At 34.2% G+C, this 23,668-nt stretch overlaps 1 protein-coding gene across 8 annotated transcripts in view; it reads right to left on the bottom strand.

Annotated features, from left to right (window-relative positions):
• Yap1 (Yes1 associated transcriptional regulator) overlaps positions 1–23,668 on the bottom strand; it is a 110,266-nt gene that overhangs the window by 56,440 nt on the left and 30,158 nt on the right. For all 8 annotated transcript variants that reach the window (XM_071616646.1, XM_071616648.1, XM_071616647.1 and 5 more), the window contains exon 3: positions 6,306–6,421. In XM_071616646.1, coding sequence (XP_071472747.1) covers positions 6,306–6,421 — 116 coding nt within the window. The remainder of the gene's footprint in view (positions 1–6,305; positions 6,422–23,668) is intronic.

The following is a 23,668-nucleotide window of genomic DNA, read 5'->3' as shown; positions in this document are numbered from 1 at the left end:
AGTCCTATTAACTCATTTTACTAAGAGAATTATTTAGTAGCAATGACATTCATACATCTAAAATTTTTCCTTATACAGCGCATCCTCTTACTCTTCTAAATTAGTTTTCCTGGTAAAAATAGCAGCTAAGCTATGGAACCAACCTAGGTGCCTTGCAACAGTGCTTATACTAAAAACTTAATAACTTTCAGAATAATAATAAACTTTTAAATACTTCCACTACATAAAAAAAATACTAAATATATGTGCTCCAAGATCAGGTCAAGACACCAATAATATTGAGTTTCTCTTTTTTTCCTCTTGCTTTAGAAGCTAATTTCTAAAAGAAAGCAGAAAGGAAAGAATCACCTTACCTGAAATATTTAAGTATCTAATTCAGCATACAAACATAGTATTCCCCAAACACTTGAGTGTTAGTTATTTTGGATGTCATGATTCTCAAATTAAAGTGATCTTTTAAAAAAATGCAACACTGTAAAAAAGTACTGATAATTCTATATACACCCACCTCTCAACTAATTTGGGTTTCTTTAAAGAAGGAAGAAAGAAATTAATACTCTAAAAATACCTGGAATCAAGTAACATGAAGAGTGATCCCCAGGAGAGAGATTTAAAAGCTCTTGCCACCAGAATAAACTAGAAGATACCAGCTACTCTGACATGAGTGGCATGCTTCATTATGTACTAAATCAAGACCCGTGATATCAAAGTATCATCGGTTGGCCATCACTGGCCAACAAAGAGTTCAGAACTCCTATACTAGAGAAAATCTAATACCATCAGCAACTTGATTGGACATTATCATTGTATTGCTTTTTCTATTTTACAAAAAGATTTTAAAAAATCTTCATATTCTCTGTATATTACTGTTTGGACTTTTATTAAAATGAAATATGATCCCAGCAGCTCGGGAGGCTGAGACAGGAGGATGAAGAGTTCAAAGTCAGCTTTAACAAAAGTGAGGCAACTAAGCAACTCAGACCCTGTCTCTAAGTAAAATACAAAATAGGTCTGGGGATGTGGCTCAGTGGTCGAGTGCCCCGAAGTTCAATTCCCAGTACCAAAAAAAAAAAAAAAAAAGGCGGGGCGGGGGGGGGAATGGACTGACCTACATTTTTAAATACGAAAAATGATGGCTGTTCCTTTATTACTAACCATCTTCCAGGAACTCAATTATCAAATAAGTCAAATGCAAATGAACCAAGTTTTTATAGGACTGGTTATACTGATTCTCAATTATTATTTAGCTTTTATTATTTTCCTTCTCCCTTCCCTCATTTCTCTCAGTGTTGGGATTAAACCCTCACATGTTAGGCAAGAACTTTACCACTGAGCTACCCACTTACCATCTTTTCTTATTTTATGTGAATTTCCAGAATTGGGGGAGGGGGGTTGTTCAAAAAAACATTACAGATATTTGAGATAGGAGGTGAAAAGTAATAGGATACAGTCTCAGTCTCTTTACTGAACTGGCTTTGTTTTTTCATGTCTATTTGATTTCACTTTGGTGTAGTCTTGTTCCATATATTATTATAATATATGGATTTAGAAGTTTTGTCTTATAATAACCAAGAACTTTCAGAAGAATCAGAAAATTTCTGTCTAAGTAAAAGAAATCTATTTATTTAATACTACACTGCCTATACCAGAAAGAAAATAAATGATTCTGAAAGCCAGAAGAGAAACCCACTACTTTGATTAGAGTCAATGGCCCACATCAATGTTTACAGCAGCTCAAGTCACAACAGCTAAGCTATGGAACCAACCTAGGTGCCTTGCAACAGATGAATGGATAAAGAGAATGTGATCTCTACACACACACACACACACACACACAATGGAATATTACATATTACACAGCATAAAGAAAATGAAATGATGGCATTTGCCAGTAAATGGGTGCCAACTGGAAACTAGGGCTAAGTGAAATAAGCCAATCCCCCCCAAAACAAAGGTTGAATGATTTCTCTGATATAAGGAGGCTGATTCATAGTGGTGCTGGGAGGGGATGCATGGGAGATAAGATGAATTCTAGATTGGACAAAGGGGAGGGAAGCTGGGGAAGGGAGGGGGCAGAGGGGTAAAAAAGATAGTGAAATGAGATGGACATCATTACCCTAAGTACATGTATGAAGACACACAAATGATGTGAATATACTTTGTATACAACCAGAGATGAAAAACTTGTGCTCTATGTGTATAATATGAATTGTAATGCATTCTGCTGTCATATAAAAAAAAGCAAAACTAGGCAGTTTTGGTTAAATTACGTAGTCAAAAAAATGTGAAGAGGCAGGATGATTTCAAGTTTAAAGCTGGCCTCAGCAACTTGGCTAGACCCTATCTCAAAAGGCGCTCAATTCTTGAACAAGAGTAAAATCATTTTTTTTTTTAAAACTATTTAGGAAACTGTTGTGTGCTTCACTAGAGAGGACACATCCACCACATCTCAGGGCTGCTTTCTAGATAAACAGAAGTTCCTAGATTGAAATCTTATCAAAAGCCATGATTATAATTTTATATAATTTGAGATATATCAAAATTACAACTACCATGAGGCTGGGGGTTATAACTCAGTGGAAGAGCACACACTTATTATATATAAGGCTCTGGGTTCAATCCCTGGCACTAAGGAAAAATTATAGTTTCTGTGACACTCATTCCAAAGTGTATAAATACCATACATAGGTCCTCATTATTCTTAAAAATCCACTGAAATGGAAGAATGACAAAGAAGTTCTTATAATTCTGAGAAAGCCTACACTACACAGATATATCAATAGCCTAAGCACTTGGTTTGACAGCTATGCCTCCATTTGCATTTTTGTGACAAAACTCAAAATAATCCTGACTTAAATTTGTCTGATTCTGGGAATTTTCAGATATGGTTGGCCCCATTATCCATGAGTTCTGCATCTATGGATTCAAGCAGCCATGGATGGAAAATTTTTGAGGGAAAAAAAATGCATTTGTACTAAAAGTGTATATTTTTTTTTCCTTGTCATTATTTAATAACCAATAGTTTAGCAACTATTTACACTGTACTAGGTATAAGTAATCTAGGTATGATTTAAAGTATACAGGAGGTGATATGCCTAGGTTGTACTTGAACATCTGCAGATTTTGATATCCGTGAAGTTGGAAGGTGGGAGGGGTCTTGGAACCAATCACTAAGGAATGACAAGGTATGACTGTATGTATATCCAATATAATACCTCGTTTTCATTGCAAAACTTTTGGTGACTCCTTTATCTTTTTAGGACTTTTTTTTTTTTTTTTTTTACTATTTAGGTTAGGTACACAACATGTTAATTAGTCTCTTCCTTTCCTAACTCACTGTGCTGTCTGACCATCTCCATTAAAGGCAATGACCTCAAGCGTTCTCTTCAAATATTTTCTCCTCTTTAAAGGACAGTGTTTTTTTATTAGAAACAACCTTCTTAAGCAAACACCATGCCCACATTCCCCCACCTTCTGAAGAAGTGTTTCCCTAGTACATCTACTAGTATTTTTAAACAGTGCCTCTAACATATGAGGTCCTATCCCCTTCTGCTTTCTCTGAAGGGTTTACTTATCCTATCCATGGTTCAGATACAGAGATAAGGAGCATAGGATCAGGAAACCCATTACCAAAATCTGAATCTGGCTTCTGTTATTTAAAATTTGTGTGATTTGGAGAAAATTATTCAAGGTTTTTTGTTGTTGTTATTTCTTTTTCTTTTCTTTTTTGTAGCAGGATTGAACCAGGTACCACTTAACCACTAAGCCACATTCCCAACCCTTTTTAGTTTGAGACAGGGTCTCACTAAGTTATTTAAGGCCTTGCTAAGTTGTTGAGGCTGGCCTTGAATTTACAATCCTCCTACCTCAGTCTCCCAAGTCACTGTGATTACAGGTAAGCACTACCACACCTAGGCTCAAGTTTTCTAATATACAAAAGTGTGAGTGATAACACCACCTAATAAATAGCCATCATGAGGACTAAATGAGACAGTGCGATGTGACTTTTGCAGAATGCCTGGCATAGAAATAGAACTTGTTACTATCATTATTATTAATAAATACCTCTTATCACCATTTATTTAAACATGCTCAAGTCTATGGAGGTGGCTTTTTGCATTTCAATTCTTTCCTTACCCATAGCCTTCTCTTCATGCTTTTTCCCTGTCATTTCTAACCCTCCAGCTGTATTTTTTTTTAAATTTTTTTTTTTGTTATCGTTGTAGATGGACACAATACCTTTATTTTATTTATTTATTTTTACATGGTGCTGAGGATCAAATCCAGTGCCTCACACGTGGCTAGGCAAGTTCTCCATCACTAAGCCACAATCCCAGCCCCACAGTTATGTTTCTTAGCACTTTGTGAAATTATTTCCAGCAAAGTTGTCTCCTTACTAAATACAGCTTTTAGTAAGCATGCCAACTAATTTATATGCAGAGTACAAAACATTTTAAAAATAACACAGTTGAAATAAAACATACGTAATTATTTTAACATCCACATACCCTCGATTAAAACATAACTTCGAATGTAAAGACTCCCATTTTCTTATACTATTACATCAGAAAATGTAACAAGAAAATAAATCAATGTTCTAAAAAAAAAAAAAAAATCAAAACCCTGTTAAGACACAGAATGTTTTATCTTTTACTAATTTCTTCAGTATAATTTAAATGGTATACTTTTAAAGGAATATTTGTGAATCATCTTTTTGATCATAAATACAAAGCAAATGTTACAACTTTTATTTGAAAATTTGGTAATTAAAAAAAATTACAAAGTAAAACCAAAAATACATGCATAAATTTGCCTCTAAAAATCTTAAGAGTTAAATGCCACATATAAAACAGATTCTGAGAATAAAAAAATATATTTATATAGTAACTAAAGGCTTAAGGAATTTTTATTAAGGAATAAGGAATAAATTTGTGACAAGAAAATTTTAATCACAAATTTTGCCTTGTACATTTTTAGCTTTTAACTTTCAGAATTCAAGTTTTCAATCCTCCCAAACTAAAAGAAGTATGGAACAACAGAAACATTCCCACAAACTGGCATTATCTTCAGGAGTAAAAAGCCACTATTAATTCTATGAGCACTACTACTCAAAGAATCTTCCCCAGCAACCAATAGGACTACTCTCCCACACTTAGCAGTCCTTTTCCAAAGGTTGTTGTTTGAGAAAAATCTACACTGCAGTTGCTATTATTGGTAGTATCAGAGCCAATATTTTGGATAGAAAAAATGGCTAGGTTGTAAAGGAGAAAGTCAACTTAACCACTGGTTATTGCTACCTATGCCCTGATCCAAGTACCCAGCATGGAGATAAGTGTGGGGGACAAAAAAATGATCAGAAATCCAGGCCAGAGGAAGAAACACTTTTCCCTATTACATACAAAGGTGCATAATAAGCTAGCTTGTGGTTTTGAACCTACCTGAAAAGTAAAAAGAGGCTGTCGGACAGTACCTGATTGGGGAAGGTAAAGAAATTAACTTCCACTTAGTACCTATTCTATACTTAGTAATATTCTTGGTACCTAAAGAAGTATTATTAGATTATTTCCTTTAATATCTTTTTCTCTATCATAAGGGGCATTATTATTCCCCATAATATATATGAGAAAAACTGCAAATTCAACTAAACTGCAAAATAAGAGGAAGGAAAAAAACCTGCAGACTCAAGTAAATTACCAAATAACTGAATCTGAGTTTTTCTCAGGTTTATCTTTAGTGAAAAAGGTAGAGAGATGTGTTGAATGTGCCAGACCTGGAGTAAGAACGATTTTTCTTCGTGGTGGTGGGGGGGTGTTCCATAATTTACTTCCTCCTAGGTATTTTCAGGATACAATAAATATCTATTAAAAGGTAGGTTAAGAACTCCATAGTGTGGAGTCTAATATTCCCATGAGGTTGGCCATATATAATAAATTTTATGTGTTCTCCCCCCGCCTTTTTTTAAAAAAGAAATACCATAGCTTATTAAGACCCCAAACATCTGTCTTAGCAGCAGAATGAAACACAATCATGTCATGATTAACAAAACTAGAAATCTGAGATACTCACTTGAGAACCAAAACTTTAGTAACTACTGGCTTACAGTTACTGGCCTCCTTATGGATTAATGCCTAAATGAGGCCATCATACAACACACGTTTTGAAATAAAATGTCTCTAAATGAAACTGAATAGAAATTAACATCATGATGCTCCAGTTTCCTTAAAAGAATAAGGACTATTTTCAAGATCACATTTTACCAATGCATAAACATTACTCTTTGTGCTCTAATTAAAGTGTCTCCTCACCTGAGGGCGTGTTCATCAAATTCTGCTGCACCGGTGGACTGGTTGGGGCTGGAACATTCATCTGAGATAGCATGGCCTTCCTGGGGTCTTGCCATGTTGTAGTCTGATCAATGTGACTGAGACAAAACAAACCACTGCATTAGATTAACAAATACAATGCCCTAAACCCAACAAATCCCCTATCAAAACAGAATAGATATGAGGACTAATAACTAATTATTTCACTGCTCTCACTCTTCCTTTGCAACGTTTCTTCATCAAAATTTGCCTCTTAAATTTTTTTAAGTGTAAGATATGAAAAAGTTATGCCTGGAATTTTAAGTGAAGAAAAATAATTCCCACCTAGTAGACAATTATTTCTTACTTCTAACTTAAAGATTAAAATGCAGTTTCTAAATTAAGCATCTACAACAGTAATCATATAACTAAAATTCAAGATTCACAAGAGACTTGCCCACTTTTTTCTCCTAGAGCTAAGAATGTCAAATAACATATCATTTTTAGGCCTAAAACCCCTTTTTAAAAGTACAACACAACAAAAACAAAACCTTGAAAGTCAAATTATAATAAATACTCCAGTTTTAAAACATAACTGAAAACTTCATCTATAGGTTTTAATTTTCTCCTATGATTTGAGTAACTACGTATGTCTACACAAAATTTTTGTTACTTGCTAAACATTTCCTCCATATTGAGAACTTACTGTAAAATATATGTATCCCCATAAAATTGGGGATGAAAACAGCTAAAGTCTATGAAAGATAAAAACTACAAGACATCTAGCAGAGTGACTGGTATATGGACTTTCAATAAATATTAGTTTTATTTTTCCAGCAAAGGTTCATTGTTTCAGTGAAACAAAACTACAAACACTATATAAATAAAACTACCTAAAAATTTATTCCAAATCATAGCCAGAAGAGTGCATGAACTTCTCTTTAGAAACACATTTTCTGGGGCTGGGGTTGTGGCTCAGCAGTAGAGCGCTCAACTAGCATGGGCAGGGACCCGGGTCCGATCCTCAGCACCATATTAAAAAAAAAAAAGGCATTGTGTTGTGTCCACCTACACCTAAAAAAATAAATATTAAAAAAAAAAAAAGAAAAAGAAACACATTTTCTTTTTTTTTTTAAATTTTTTATTGTTGGCTGTTCAAAACATTACATAGTTCTTGATATATCATATTTCACAATTTGATTCAAGTGGGTTATGAGCTCCCATTTTTACCCCATATACAGATTGCAGAATCACATCAGTTACACATCCATTGATTTACATATTGCCATACTAGTGTCTGTTGTATTCTGCTGCCTTTCCTATCCTCTACTATCACCACTCCCCTCCCCTCCCCTCCCCTCTTCTCTCTCTGCCCCCTCTACTGACATTCGAAAGAAACACATTTTCAATAGCAAAAATTTTGAGGCCAGTAAATGTCCAATGATAGGAGATCAGTTAAATAAATATGTTTACATATGATGACTACTTTGCAGCTATTAATATTTTAGAATATTTAACAGCATGAAAAACATTCATAATTCCGTTTTTAAAAGGTTATATAATAGTATGTAAAACATAAGGCTAATTGCTAAAAAGAATACACAGAATACATGCATATGAAAAAAAAAACAAAGAGTACATGTATGTAGTTAAAGCGTATAGGAAAAAAAAACATTAAAATGTTTTATCAGTGTTTATTTTCAATAATAAAATCATATTACAATTCTGCTATGCTGGAGGTGTAGGTCAGCAGTAGAGTGTTGCCTAGCATGTGCGAAGTCCTGCATTCAACATGTGGCACAGTAAAAACAAAATTAAGTAGAAAATAGACCACTTTGCTTTGCTAGGGTTCTCTATTATTAAATAATTATGAACTCATTATTTTTAAAATGGGAGAGAGAAATGGAGTCATTTTCCAAAAGGAAATCTCAAAATCATTTGTAGTTATTAAAATTTTAAATCTGAGTTCTTACTTCTTGAGTCATCCCATGACAAATAACCAAGAAAATCCTTAAGAAATGACATCCTGTGTCTTAACTGTATGGAAATAGAACTGGAATTCTACCTTATCATTAGCATAGTAAGAAAGGGTCATTTACTCAGAATAGGCCTTAGATTTGGAGAAGAGTTCTTTTAGCTTCTCAGCAAGCAGAAAGGGGATGAATTAAGAAGGGTCTATATACTTAGGGATGACAATGGTACCTGCCACTTTAAGGCTATTACAGAACTATAAATATTAAGAAAAATATTTATTTATTTAGCGAAGTATGCAATGTCTCCTCCCAGCAACTCTTTTTTCAGTGTCTGTATCTGTTTTATAGCAGCAGCACTAGCTTTTGTTCAGGTCTAGACAATACAGGACATACTTTATTCAAGTTTTGTTATCTAAACACTTTATTCTAAAAGACCAAGTTTTCATCAAGCTCAGTAAAGGTGTGTTCCTCTTCCCTTTCAATCTTCCATGTGAGCCAAGTCACTTAATCTTAACAAATTGTAGGAACTTTTTTTGCTTCAGAAATGGAGAGCAAACCTAAGGCCTTGTGTATGCTAGTTAAGCTCCACCCCCGAGCTAAACCCACAGGCTCCATCCTCTTTTTAAGTGATTTTTTTTCAATTCTTCTGAGAGACTCAGAATGACACATCATCATCCTCACTATTGAACTCTAGTCCTAAGGAAGTAAGATTTCAGGTAGCATTTAATGGTTTCCCCACCAATTTGATGGCAATGACAAAACTGTCACCTTTCCTAAGATCAGAACCCCTATGTGTTGAAGGTCCAGGTTTGAGTTTTACAAGACTTACATCTCACAGAAGGATAATAAACTCTTTTTAAATATTTCTATATACTGTATCCTTAATTAACTAGTGGGATCATGCAAAGTCATTGTTTGAATGATTTATTTAAGAATTTCTGCCTTTTGGGGTTCCTACATTTTGCTAAGTCTTCCAATATGAAAGACCAAATTATACAATGTGAAGATACAAAAATCAGTAGGGAAAGGCTGCTGCTGGACACAGACCTTGGTCCAAGTATAGCTGTGTGAGTTTTATCAGTCAGTTTTATTGTTTCCCAGATAGAGTGAGATGACAGGGTTTAACTTGGTCATATATCCAATGGCCTTTTCTTTCCAAAAACAGTAGCAGAGAATAATTTATTTACATATCTTGAAAAGAATGTAGAATTTCACATTTATCAATTAGACTGTTCTTAGGAACAAGATAAATTAATCCTTCTAATTATTTTCTATTTTTAACTCTGAAAATACTGATTTATAAGACAAGTACCTGGAGTGGGCTTAGACAACCTATGTTGCTTTAAAAAAAAAAATCCTTTATGTAAATCAACAGTGTTGTCAACTATACTTACTTAATATCAATCACTGATACTTTGGAAAGATCTGCTATTACTTCTTGAAGCTCCTCATGTAATCTTTCCCCAACTGAACCACAAAGAACTATTTGACTTTTTAAAGACCCACGTGGCTACCTTTTGTGGAAAAGTAAGATAGACATATATTAAAACTCCAGCTCTGTCAATGACAATCTAGATTGTGCAGGCAAGATTTATTAATCTGCTTCATCTTCAGTATGATGGGACTGATTTTGCTGAATGTGTTGGTACACACCTGAAATCCCAGCAACTTGGGAGGCTAAGGCAGGAAGATTACCAAGTCTGAGGTCAATCTAAGCAATTTAGCAAGACACTGTCTCAAAATAAAACCCAAAAGGACTAGAGGTATAGCTCCATGGTAAAGTGCCCCTGGGTTCAATCCCCAGTACCAAAGGAAAAAGAAGGGGGAGGCCTCACATTATTTCCTTACTTCCTAGGGTTATGAGGATTAAATTCAGTAACATTTATAAAACCAACTAGGACTATGGCTCCTGGTATACAAAAGTCCCTCAAACAGTTTACCTGGCTTCATTCCTTTGCTACCTTGACATTTAGAATAGGAAAAACTGTGGTGAATGGGCCAAAAATATGTTTAAGAGTTCATTCAAGGGAGGATGAGAGATCTAGGGCTTTAAGAGCTTTAAAAGGAATTTGGTTTTCATCTGGTAGATGATAAAAAGATGCCTTAAGTAGACACATTAGATTTTGATGCAGGGAACAGAACAAAGTGTTTCTAAATGATTAGTTCAATCTACACAAAGCTATCCCGTTAGAATTAGGAATGAACTAGAAAAGGAATCCTGCAAGCGAAGACATACTACTTCCTAGAAGAAGAACTATAAAGTAAGTTGAGAATAAAAGAAAAATTTCATTCCTATAACCAAGTGTCAAGATATAATTGTTGGAAACTTCTCTGTACAAATATTTCTTAACTTAAGCTAGAAGATGATCAACCCTGTCAATTTAAACCGAGGTAGAGAACATTTCTAAGTACCAGCTATAGATCATCCCAATAAGTTCTAAAACTTCAAATTCTTGGCTGTTTTATTTTCAAGTACTGAATCTTATTATCTACAGGAGACTGGTTAACATAATAGAAAATGGGCTTTATAGTAACAGGAAAATGTTGAGATTTTCTTACATGTACCCTCAAATTTTAGGATTAATTTTATGCTGCTAATTTATCAAAGTACCACAGAATTAAGGTAAAGTTAGCAAAATAAAAGTTAGTGATTAATATTGATTCTAATAGTGTGATAAAGGTTGTGGCCCTCTTCCTAGGGCCAGCAACACTAATAACACCTGAGAGCTGGTCAGAACCACAGAACATCAGGCTCCATTTCAATCTACTGATGAAGATCTGCAGTTTAATAAGATTCACAGGCAATCTTAAAGAATAAGTAGTACTGCCTTAGAGACTATTTTGAGACTTGCTCAACTGTTTTTTTTTAAAAGGGTGAAAAATTTCTGAATTATAAACACTACACACTTCAGTCTGAATGGCAATTATCAAGAATACGGGCAACAATAAATGTTGGCAAGGATGTGGGGAAAAAGGTATACTCATACATTGCTGGTGGGACTGCAAATTAGTACAACCACTATGGAAAGCAGTATGGAGGAGATTCCTCAGAAAACTTGGAATGGAACCACCATTTGACCCAGATATCCCACTCCTCAGTTTATACCCAAAGGACTTAAAATCAGCATACTACACTAATGCAGCCTCGTCAATGTTTACAGCAGCTCAATTCACAATAGCTAAACTATGGAACCAACATAGGTGTCCCCCAAATGATGAATGGATAAAGAAAATGTAGTATATATATTCAATGGAACATTACTCAGCTTTAAAAAAGAATGAAATTATGGCATTTGCCAGTAAATGGATGGAGTTCGAGAATATCACACTAAGTGAAATAAGCCAATCCCAAAAAGCCAAAGGCTGAATGTTTTTTCTAATACGCAGATGCTAATTCACTTAAAAAAGAGGAACAGACAGGGCACTACAGAAGAATAGTTACCTTAGATTAGGTAGGAGGAAGTACAGGGAGGGGAGAGGAGGGTTGTGGGGACAGGAAGAATAGTAGAACAAAATAGACATTATTACTTTATGTATTTTGTGACTGCACTGACCAATATGATTCTACAACATGTGCACTCAGAAAAATGAGAAATTATACCTCATCTATGGATATCAAAGTGCATAAATGCATTCTACTGTCATGTACAACTAATTAAAACAAATAAAAATTTTTTTAAAAAGAACTATATGGTTTATATAGTAGACATAAAGAGGGCAGAACCAACAACTTAAAAAGGATCCTCTCAAACTCTCAATCTCAAAATGACCCAAAGTTGGTTAAAATCCAGAACTAATATCAGTAAAATGATGCTGTTATAAATATAAACCTAATTATATTGGATATTTTATCCCCTTTCCATAGTTCACTTTTGAAAATGTTTTCTAAACAATAAAACTTGCAAAGTCTATTTTCACAAAATCCCAGAAACATAATTTTATATTATTTGTACCCTTGCACAGCTACCTTTAAGCCAATTCTTCCAATTCTGCTAAGATTCTGTGATGTCTGATAAGAATTCAATAATTATCACCTATGAACTTTATGAACAGAAACATTCTTAAAATGCAGCTATCAAGAACTGAAGCTCCTAACACACCTTTAAGACTTTCTTCATTGTACTGCTAGAGGAAAAATCAAACTGAAACCAAAACCAAAACAAAGCAAAACCAAACACTCTGGCAAGAACAAGTTCAGACACCATGTTAAATATACCTTTGTGAACTCATTTTTGCTGCCTAGACTGGTAATTTTGGCTGTATAATGGGCACTATTTGAAATGTCTATCTTTTTCCAATAAGATAAAATAAATGTGCTCTGCTTTTATGCCAGAGACTCGAGGCAACTAAATCATCTTCACCCAGAAAAAAGTGGGAAAGTTTAGACTTAAATTTATTTGAGACCACAAAACTCAACTAGCTAATGAGAAATCAAGTGACCAAACTGAAGATTTTTTTTTTTTTACTAAGAAAAGTTTATCTGACTTTCAGGAAAACAATATTAAAACCGGAAAACTAAGAATACAAAATGGGTGTGAAAAATGTTTTAATTTTAAACTTCTATTATTGCTGTCTGGCCTCAAAATACTATGATAGCAGTATTGGGAGTGGGCAATCAGCCCAGATTTACTGCTCACTTATCAAGCCCATGTTTGTTGTGCAAGTGTTATTTATAGAGTCACATGCTAGAGACTGTTCCCAAACCAGCTAACCATACACGCTTAATTGACTCTATGAACAATGATGCATTGTTCAATCTAATCCTTCTACGAGCTACAGTTCCTAAGCCACAACCATATGCTTTTTATATTTGTATATGTCTATTATGGACTATTTTTAGAACCCTCAAAAAGTTCAGATGTATATACATTATAACTCCTTGATAAGGATGAGATAACTTTTTAACACTTTGCCTCTATGACAACAGTTTTTATGTCACCAAAAACCAAAATTTTAAATTAAAATTTAAATGAGTAGGCTATTGCTAAATGCTTAAAAATGAGCTAAAATTAGAAACAAGTGTGGACAAAAACATTAAAAACAAATGTGACAACTAATTATACTCTGCAAATTATACACATTGACTTTAAAGCCTTAGATTGAATAAAATTAATATTCACTCATTATCTGAAAATCAAGTTAAAATAATAATTTAAACATGTTGCCATTTAAGAGTGGCAGGCTTATATACATCTCCCCTTGGGAATGATTTTTCCCTAAGGAAGGAATGAAGATAGAGAAGTCATGAGAATAATGCCAAAACTCAAGTGGAGACTTCCTGAAACACACACACAGTTCTCTTCAGCTTGAACCCAAATGACTTTTATCTGAAGTTATATTCAATAATGTTCTCTTCATAATGCCATGACTGAAATAATTTCTCCCAAAAGTTCAAAAACTGTATTTGTCCTTTTATGATACAGAAAATTACAGATGTCACTATAATAGGAATGAGAACAGAAACCAGAAATCAACACTTTCTTGATTTTCCAGAATAATGTCTATATAGTCACCTCAGAGGAAAAAGAACAAAGAAATGCCAGAACTACAAGAAACAGCTCTGAAAATTTTTAAGTGTCAGAAAGTCTACCATAAATGTTATTCAAATGTGGTCCTCAATCAACCTACAGAATTCCCTGGGAGGGGCTAGGGATGTAGCTTAACAGTAGAGCACCTGCCTAGCAATCATGAAGCACAGGCTTTGATCCCCAGTACCCCTCCACACCCTCAATTACCTGGAAGACATTAATTAGCTCATGAGTGCTTTGAAGAATAGTAAAAATTAAGAATAATCAAGCTAACAATTTTAAATGTTCACTCACAATCTGAGACCCTTAGATACAAAAAGACATTTATTAACCCAAGAGTCATATTAGGAATTCAACTACTTCAAAAGATGGTTCTCATAATCCATTGTTTTGCTTAAACTGATATTCCTAAGCAAATACTATTTAAATGAAACTACTACATGTCAAATGTCAAAAAGAGGGTTGGGGATGTGGCTCAAGCAGTAGCGCGCTTGCCTGGCATGCGTGCGGCCCGGGTTCGATCCTCAACACCACATACAAACAAAGATGTTGTGTCCGCCGAAAACTAAAATAAATAAATAAATATTAAAAAAAAAAAAAATGTCAAAAAGAAGTGAAATTTTTTTTATTACAAACTAAAGACCTTGGCAGTATCATCCTCTCATTTTATAATGGTCTATGTCTATCTAAGGGTTGTAAACCCTGTGAAGACATGGAAACAACTGTGTTGAGTACCAACGCTGACCAAATTGACCATGACATGACTTAGGCCAAGGCCTTCAGTAAAGGAACAGGAAGGAAGACAGGTTTAGGCAGTCAAACAATGCTATAATCAACTTTCTGTGGCCACATCAGTCACCAGTGGCTTCCAAATAAGGATCTGTTCAGTTTTCTGGCTCGTGTCTACTGTGAAGGAACCACATTTATTATATATTTATGGCTACATTCAAGTTTTCGATTTTTATCAATACAACATGTCTTCAAGCTACAACTACTAATACAGGATCAGTCTGATAGCCTGGAAAACATTTTAGCAAATGGTAATCACCAGGAAGATAGTCAAGAAAATCTATACCAAACACTTCTGAGAAAAGGAGGTAAAAGGCCTTCACCAAGCTAAAGCATGTATGGAATTTTTAACATAAACGGCTGCTGACACCCTTCCCCATATCAGGCCATTTTGATGAAAATAATACAAACAGTGAAAGAATCCTAGATATTTTCTTTACTACTTACTTTCAACAATAGTTGGTTAACACTATAAAATGTCTTTAATCATCTAAAAAATTTATATCCAAGATAGCAAAGTAACTTGGAGAGTAACCTGACAACCTTAAATATTCAATGCCACATTTTTTAGGATGAAAAGATATATGTATATCAATCCATCAGATTGCTTCTATACAAGTAAATACCAAGCATAGTCTTACTTTTAACTACTTGTTAAATGGTATATAAAATTTATTTTATTTATGTTTTGTTATTAGTTATCACTTTAAGGGAAATTATTTGGGTAACTTTAAAATTTTGACAACATCTTCAGAAGTTCCACAGTCAGAAAGGAAAACAGGACACTGGTGGAAAGGCAAGAGATTTACCCGAGAAATAAGTTATCCAATCTGTCAAGTTCATTGACTTTCTTGGACCTCAGTTTTAGCAGCTGTGATATGTGATAGGCTTATATTAAACAAGAATACCTCACTTAAGAAATGGCTTGCTGTGCTAAAAGGAAACATTTTATCCATGCAACCATTGTTTAGTAAAGTAGTATCTGAAGTCAACATTGTTCAGTCTTTTGGCTCATATTTAGTTATAAACTTGGAACCACATCCATTGCATATTTATGGCTACATTCAAATTATCAATACATTCGGGTTTAACAAGTTACAAATAAGTAACAAATTAATGTGCAATAGGTGATGGAATCTTAGGTTAATTAAAAGTTACTAGTGAAAAATAATAAATAAATAATTTTTATACACAAGACTACTGCAGATATTTTTTTAAATGGTTTGCCTGACGTGTGTATTATCTGCAGTGTTTGTTAACACTTTTTTATTTTGCAAATAAAAATAATATATACATATATAAAAAATAGCATTAGATAATGGCACCTTAGATAAGGAGCCAACTAGCATTTTCTGTAAAGCCAGATACAAAATATTCAACTTTGTGAGCAATATGATCTGTTTCTATGCTTAACTCTGCCATTACAATTTAAACTTTAGTTGTCTTCCTCCTCTGAATCTCCAGAACATTTGTACCTAATAAATTCAGTGTTATCTTGTAGTTAAAAAAAAAAAAAAAAAAAAAAAATGAAGCCCAAGTGGAGGAAAGGTAAGATTCTAGTATTCTAAAATTCTTAAAATATGAAAAAAAAACACCTCAAGGAGAACTTCAACTATTAATCACTATTTCATGTCTCTATGCCTTTGTTCACACAGTTTCTCTTCAATTCCTTTCCTTCTCCACTCCTCTCCTCTCAAAAGTCTACAAAGCCATCTCAATGTCCACTCTTAAGAAGGCTTGCCTGGGGGCTGGGGTTGTGGTTCAGTGTAGAACACTTGCCTAGCATGTGTGAGGTACTGGGTTTGATTCTCAATACCACATACAAATAAATAAAATAAAGGTCCATCAACAATTTTAAAAATTTTAAAAATCATGCTATGTGCGTATAAATATACCACAGGGAACTTCATTTTTATGCACAGGTAGAAAGAAAGGGAGAGAAAAGGGGAGAGCATAAACTGGAATTGTACTTCATGCATGTGCAAGTCTGTTGGGATGAACCCAACTACTATATATCATTATAAAGCTCTATTAAAAAAAAAAGAATTAGGAAAATGACAAACAAAACTGACTTTTTCTTAAACAACTGAAAATACCCAAATAAGTTTCATGACAAATAAGTTTCTGTTTCTGAAGAAGATGAGGGATAGTAGTAAACAAAAAAAAGGGGGGGAGGGAACAAAACAAACATACAAAAAAACCCTGCTAGTTCGGGCAACCTCCAAAACCATGTAAAAGCTATGAAGAAATCATCAACATAGGAAGCAATAATCTGTTTGGACCCAACTAATAAAACTTTCTTAATGACTTTATTTATTAATGACTTTTCCAAAATAATGATGGTAGTTATAGTGTGTTATTTGCATTCAAACATTCAATTTCCTAATACTACGTACGCACAGAATTGGGTACAGGGAAAACAAAAATGAATAGAAATATTTCAGTTTTGAAAGCTTCTAAGCCTACTATGAGGCAATTGTTTGTCATGGCTTATCTCACCATCATCCTTCGTCAATAAATTTCACTTTCTTTTCTTTTACACTATGGCAAGGCACAGAATAGCAAACTCAAGCCATTGGTTAAACAGGAAGGGAGGGGAAAAACAACCCCAGAATATGCATACAAGTAGTTAAAGTCCTATCCAGAGGTTTTGCTTTTGCAGGAGTTCAGTTATTCAAGCATTAGCCTGGCTCAATCATCTTCCTTTGGTGCATGGTCAGGTCCTTTTTATGTATGTAGCTCCCCTCTGCAGAGGGGAATATATTACTCAACCCCCAGTGGATACCCCAAACCACAGATAAAACTTGACCCTACATTTCAGTGTCTTTTTCACGTTAATTTGAGCACTTATTATACACACTGGCTATAAATTGTTTGAGGCGTAACAGCAAAACTAGCTGGAAATTCTTTCCTCACATTTCACAGATTTTAGAAGACTTATTCTTACAATTGGTCTTAGCAATCTTAGCATATACTTTTTTCTTTCCTTATTAAGAACTTTTATCTTTTCACTTGTAAGAAGTACTTTACAGATTCTCTTTGGCATATCTGAATTGCTGACATCACTACTCTAGCATGCTGGAGTATTATTAAATAAAGTAAGGGTTACTGTGATACTGTGGTGGTCTGATACTGACATGGCTATTATGTGACAAAGAGCATATACAGCATGGATGTGCTGGAAAAAGATACAACTGATATCTAGGGCATGAAGGAACGGGACAGCAAGAGATTTCATCACACTACTCAGAACAGCTTAAAATTGAAAACTGATGAAATTCTGGAATTTCCATTTAATAATTTTGGACCACAGGTTTATCATAGATAACTGAACCAGCAAAAAGCAAAACTAAAAAAAAAAAAAAGAACAGCAAAACCACTAGGAAAGGGGACAACAGCAGTAGCCCAGTATTCCATCACAATGTCTACATCATTCATCTTGCTTCATCCCATCATGTTAGCACTGTATCATCATCTCAAAGATGAATTCAGTACAATCTTGAAAGAGACCATATTCACCTTATATTTATGAGTGCATTACATACTATAATAAAAGTATAGTTGTAATTATTCTAATATGTTAGTATTAATCTCTTTTGTACATAAGTATAGGAAAAAATAGTGTGTGTGTGTGTGTGTGTGTGTGTGTGTGTGTGTGTGTGTATGATTAAGTATTATTTGCAGTTTCAGGCATTCACTCGCAGTCCTGGAATATATTCCTACAGATAAGAGAACACTACTGTTATTTCCAAAATGGGCTGTTAATGTTTCTCTTTAATTACCCAGAGACAACACAACTTACTTCTACTAATTGATGAAGACCCTAAAATATATTTGGATTACTCAATTATTCCCTAGGCATAATTTGAATCTTCTGAATCATTGAATGGCTTAATTTGGTGATTAAGCCAATAGAAATAAAAGAATTTCTAAAATCAAAGTACAAACCATATGATGTTAGAACTAGAAGATGAGGAAATAATTTAGTCATTTAACTAAATGCTTGCAATGAGACTGTTAATACACATTTTCAGATTGAGTAGCATGGCTTTCCTTAAGCAAAACCCAGAGTGGCATCTCAAATCTGATTCTGGTGTATAGAGACCAGAATGAAAAGTGCAAGGGTACTTCCAGTCACTTGCTCAACTGTAACACCAAGGTTACTGGCAGATGCCATCTACAACTACTTCAATGTTAATGACTCAGATGTTGAAAAACTCATTAGCATCTTAAAGCTAGTTCTTCATTAGTGCAGTGAGAAATGCTTACTGAAGACTCTATGCAAACCAAATGGAATATTTTACTTATCCAGTTCATCAGTAAAAAAAAGAAAGAAAGAAAAAGAAAATATACCCCCAAAATTCCTTCACAAATGACGGGACCTCTTCATTTGGATGCCCACTGCTTGGTGTTTACTAGTGTTTCTGATCTGTTTTCTTAAATTATGGGGAAACATCCAGCAATTACACTGAGGCCTCTTCTGTTTAGTCCTCGACACAAAGCTGTGTTCAGTAAGGTTGTCTGGTCTCAGTTAAGTGGACTGTGATACACTGCTCCAGGTTGAGTGCTCTTTTCTACCATGTAACCCAATCCTCCATCTCTCTCTCTCTCTCTCTCTCTCTCTCTCTCAGAGGTGCCCATGATGGTCATTCAACCATGCCTGAGGTCATGACATTAGTGGGTAGCTGAGCTACAACTAGAATTCCAAGTCTCTGTCAATTAGCTTTTTGTGTAATGACAACAATGGTAACATGGTAAAACAGGCAAAGTCACAGGGGAGATACATTCGGGATGCATAAATCCCCATTAAAGGAGGAACACCCTAAGGAGCCAACAACACAAAAAATATTTTGTGAGAAAAAAAGTGTTTAACTACTCAAGGCTTTTATTGCATTGTTATCCTGCATAACCTAGTCTATCCTAATGTACAGTACAGAAAAGTGTCACTTATATATCTATTCAGATGTTTTAAGATATGAGGGCACTTCCTGAAGAATATGTATAGGTTCTAAATCTTCATATATCACAGGGAAAAACACAAGACTTCAAAATTTTCATAGTGAATACTAAATTTGGTTTAAACAAGTAAGGAAGAAATGGCCAATATACACATAAAAAGATGTTCAACATCACTGGCCACTGGAGAAATGCAATCGAAAAACACAAGGTAGAGCTGGGGCGTACCTCAGTGGCAGAGTGCTTACCAATATGTGTGAGACACCCTGGGTTCAATTCCTACCACTATACATTAAAAACAAAAGGAAAGCCAGGAAACATCCCAGAAGATACAACTTCACACCATTGTGATACCTACTATCAAAAACTATAGAAAATAAGTGTTGTCAAAGATATGAAGCCATTGCAACCTTTGTGCATTGCTGGAATGTAAAACAATACAGCCACTGTGAAAAACACTTTGCTTAAAAAAAAAAAGAAAAGAAAAGAAAGAAAGAAAGGAAAAGAAAAGAAATATCATCACATGATCCAGTAATTTCACTTGTAAGTATCACCCCAAAGAACTAATAGCAGGGACTCAGACACTTATACACCACTGTTCACAGCAGCATTATTCACAACAGCCAAAAATAGAAACAAACCAAGGATCCGCCAATAAATAAATGGATAAACAAAATGTGATATACAAGTATAATGGAATTCAGCAATTATAAAAGGAATTAAAGTGTACTACAGCAAAGGACAAATACTGTGTTAATTCTTCTTATGTAAGATACCTGGTTAGAAAAATTAATAAAAGTAGAAAAAAAAGTTACTAGGGGCTAAGGAAAAAGGAAGAATGAGGAATTATTATTTAATAAAATAAGTGAACCCTTTATATTTGGAATGATAAATAACTTCTGGAGATGGATATTGGCAATGGTTGTATAACACTGAATGTATTTAATGCCACTGAATTGTATACTTTAAAGTGATTAATTAATGTAATCACAATTTTTTAAAAAAGATAAATAAGCTAATCATGCAGACTACACGCTTCTTTTTCCCTCACAGCCTAAGACCTGGTGAAAATCCTTCTAAATGTGCTACTGAACCACATTTTCAAATCTGTCTTCCAAGAATTGCAACCAAATGGAATTCAAAGCAAGTTACTGCCTGTAGGTATAGGGAATATTCAAAGAAAATCAAGATTTCTGTACAGTTTCTACTGACTTCATAAATTCATCTGACTCCACTGGACGATCTGGGCTTTGGCAGCTATAAACATTTATAACAATCGAGGCAGGAGAAACGCCTAAGGAACTAAGGCAGGGCCATAACCAATGAGCTCTAGTCACAAACTTAGAATGACAAGCAGACCAGCCTTGTGAACAATCAATAATGGGATATATATACTCTGTTTAGGTAAAGGGTTCTGGCTTATTTCATATTCCAAAAGGCACAATCTTAATTGACTCTGGAAATAATGGTATAAGTCAAGTAGAATATTAAGCTGTGCTGGATGGAAGACTGGGTACGTGTCTGATGACACTCTTACACAATCATTAAAATTAAATAAATAAGGGGCTAAGTGTAGCTCAGTAGAAGAGCATAACCCTCAAGGTCCAGCACCTCCCCTACCAAAAAGAAAAATCAAGTAAGTGGATTTTTTTTCCATCTTCAAAATGGAACCTAAGCCATTAAAAGTGACAGAAACCAACTATACTTGAATTAAAGTTTGATAATTTCATTAAGGTAAAGAAAATAAAATTTTACCACACCATAGTTACTATGTAGTAAGTAAAATGCTTATTTGGTTACACATACATTTTTCTAGGGAAATGCAGACAGAAAAAAAAATATTTACAAGTCTATGAATTTTTCATTGTTTACAGTTCTACTACTATTGTTTTTAAAAATTTTTAATTGTAGATGGGCACAATATATTTATTTATTTTTTTTTTAATGTTGTGCTAAGGATTGAACCCAGTGCCTCCCACATGCTAGGCAAGTGCTCTACCACTGAGCTACAACCCCAGCCCTCTATTACTATTCTTAATCGTATCTGTGAAATAAAAAACATTTTAAGAATTACAGCATAAAAATTAAACCAGTATACACATATTTTAAAATTACTATAGGCCATGACAATTCTATAGACATTGTAGAAACTAAAAAATAATACAAAGTATGATTGTAACAAAATAAGTTGTAAACTGTCCCTCTTTAGGATGCCACCCAAAAAGAGACAAAGATTTGAGTGTAACTATTAGCCAACCAAATAAATTATACAACTAAGGCTTAACAAATAAAGCTATTTGCCATTAAATTTTATATTTCATCAACTTGCTATGCCAGACAGCTGAGTACTATGCCAGCTGAGTACTATCATTTTAAAAGCTTCCATAATACTAAATGGTAATACTTCACTTGGCTAAAGATCAAAACTTTCAGAGACTTAAGACAAAATGTGAGGGATTCTAAAACGATACCCCTCATTTCTGTAAGAAGTGAGTACAGAGCTGGGGGTATAGCTCAGGTATACAGCACATACTTGGCATGCCTGAGACCCTGGGTTTGATCCCCAGTACCACAAAGAAAGGAAGGAAGGGAGAAAGAGTAGGAAAAAAAAGAAAAAAGAGGAGGGAAAAAGGAGAGGAGAGGAAAGGAAACAGAAAGTAAGAAAAAAATAGTGCACTGATCACAATCTCTTAGCAAATTATACTAGAGGAACTGAAATGTATCCTCCAATAATATATATCCTTTCATTTATGTAATTAGTGAATGGTCCTGAGTATCTATTATGGGCAAAGTCATCATGTGAGGTAATATGAGGTATAGAATAAGGGAGATCCAGTTTCTAACAAGAGTCCAAACTTTCAACACAACAAGGGATTCAAGGGAATAAACTTTCCAGTGTTCCCTTTCAACCATCCTCTGGCTTAACACTCACTTTGAACACTCTATTTCACCTGTTTGTTACCGTCTTGTAGATATGCTATTAACTTCTTATCCAGCACAAAGGTCACATTCATTTGTTCCTTCTCCTTGAACAAACTATGCCTCTTCTTTCCCTTATCCTATTCTGGCTACAAAATATATCTTGTTCAAACTGACTCCACTGGCTGGTGATCTCCCATCTAATGTGCTAGGGCTGTATAGCATTAAAATACTTTTAATTTGTTTCTTTATAAAAACAATCTGAAATTTCCCTCTATATCTTCCAGAATAGCATTTTGCTATTAGGTTTATTTTTTAATAAACCTAAAAGAACACTTACTTTAATACGTAATCAAGTAAAAACTACAAAGTAAGACATAATGAGATAAAAAACAATATATTACAATACCACAAAGAGAATAAAAAGGTCATACTGTAATAGGCTCTATCATATACTGCTAATGGGAAGACAATTAGCTATAACTTTACTGAAGAGTTGTTTGGCAATATCCAGACCTTAAGACAAACAGTTTGAAAAAGTATATATAAACAATATGTTATCAATTATTGATGATAGTGAATTATTTATTTGTTCATTTGGCCTCCCTATGTTTCCCAATCTCCCCATATTACACCTCTGTGAAATAAAAAATACAATTTTAATTCATTTTTAAAAGTGCATTGATAAAATGACCAGAATGGACAGAAGATGAGTAAAGGCATCTGAGACATTAGGCATACTGTCTAGAGAACAGTTAAGATACTATTTTAAAAACACACCAAATACTTTATAATGGTTCCAGTGCTATATGGTTACCCTCAACTTGAAACCAATACTGAGTTTCACTAACACAGAGTTTCTTAAATTTGCTACATTAAAACCATCCAGAAACCATCAACATGAACATGCAGGACTTATGGAACTTAAGGAACTATGTAGGTCTTAGTTGTAGGTCTTGATTTTTCAGTTATTATGTCATACAAAAGACACTGAATCCAAACCCACTATCCTTCTACAGAAGCACAAGCTGTTATAAATGTATACTTATTTCAGCTTTCAAATCAATGATCTTAAGTGTTTCAAAAGCCCTAAACCCATTGTTTACTCGCAGCATAAAAGATCAAAGCTGCAATCTCCTTTCCAAGTCACCAAAAAACACCAGTTTCCCAAGTTTAAACATGCTATCAATTTGAGGTCATA

The sequence above is a fragment of the Marmota flaviventris genome, chromosome 9 (genome assembly GCF_047511675.1).
Source record: "Marmota flaviventris isolate mMarFla1 chromosome 9, mMarFla1.hap1, whole genome shotgun sequence".
In the NCBI taxonomy this organism is placed as follows: domain Eukaryota; kingdom Metazoa; phylum Chordata; class Mammalia; order Rodentia; family Sciuridae; genus Marmota; species Marmota flaviventris.
Note: the sequence above shows the minus strand (reverse complement) of the source record. Positions and strands in the feature narration are given on the sequence as shown.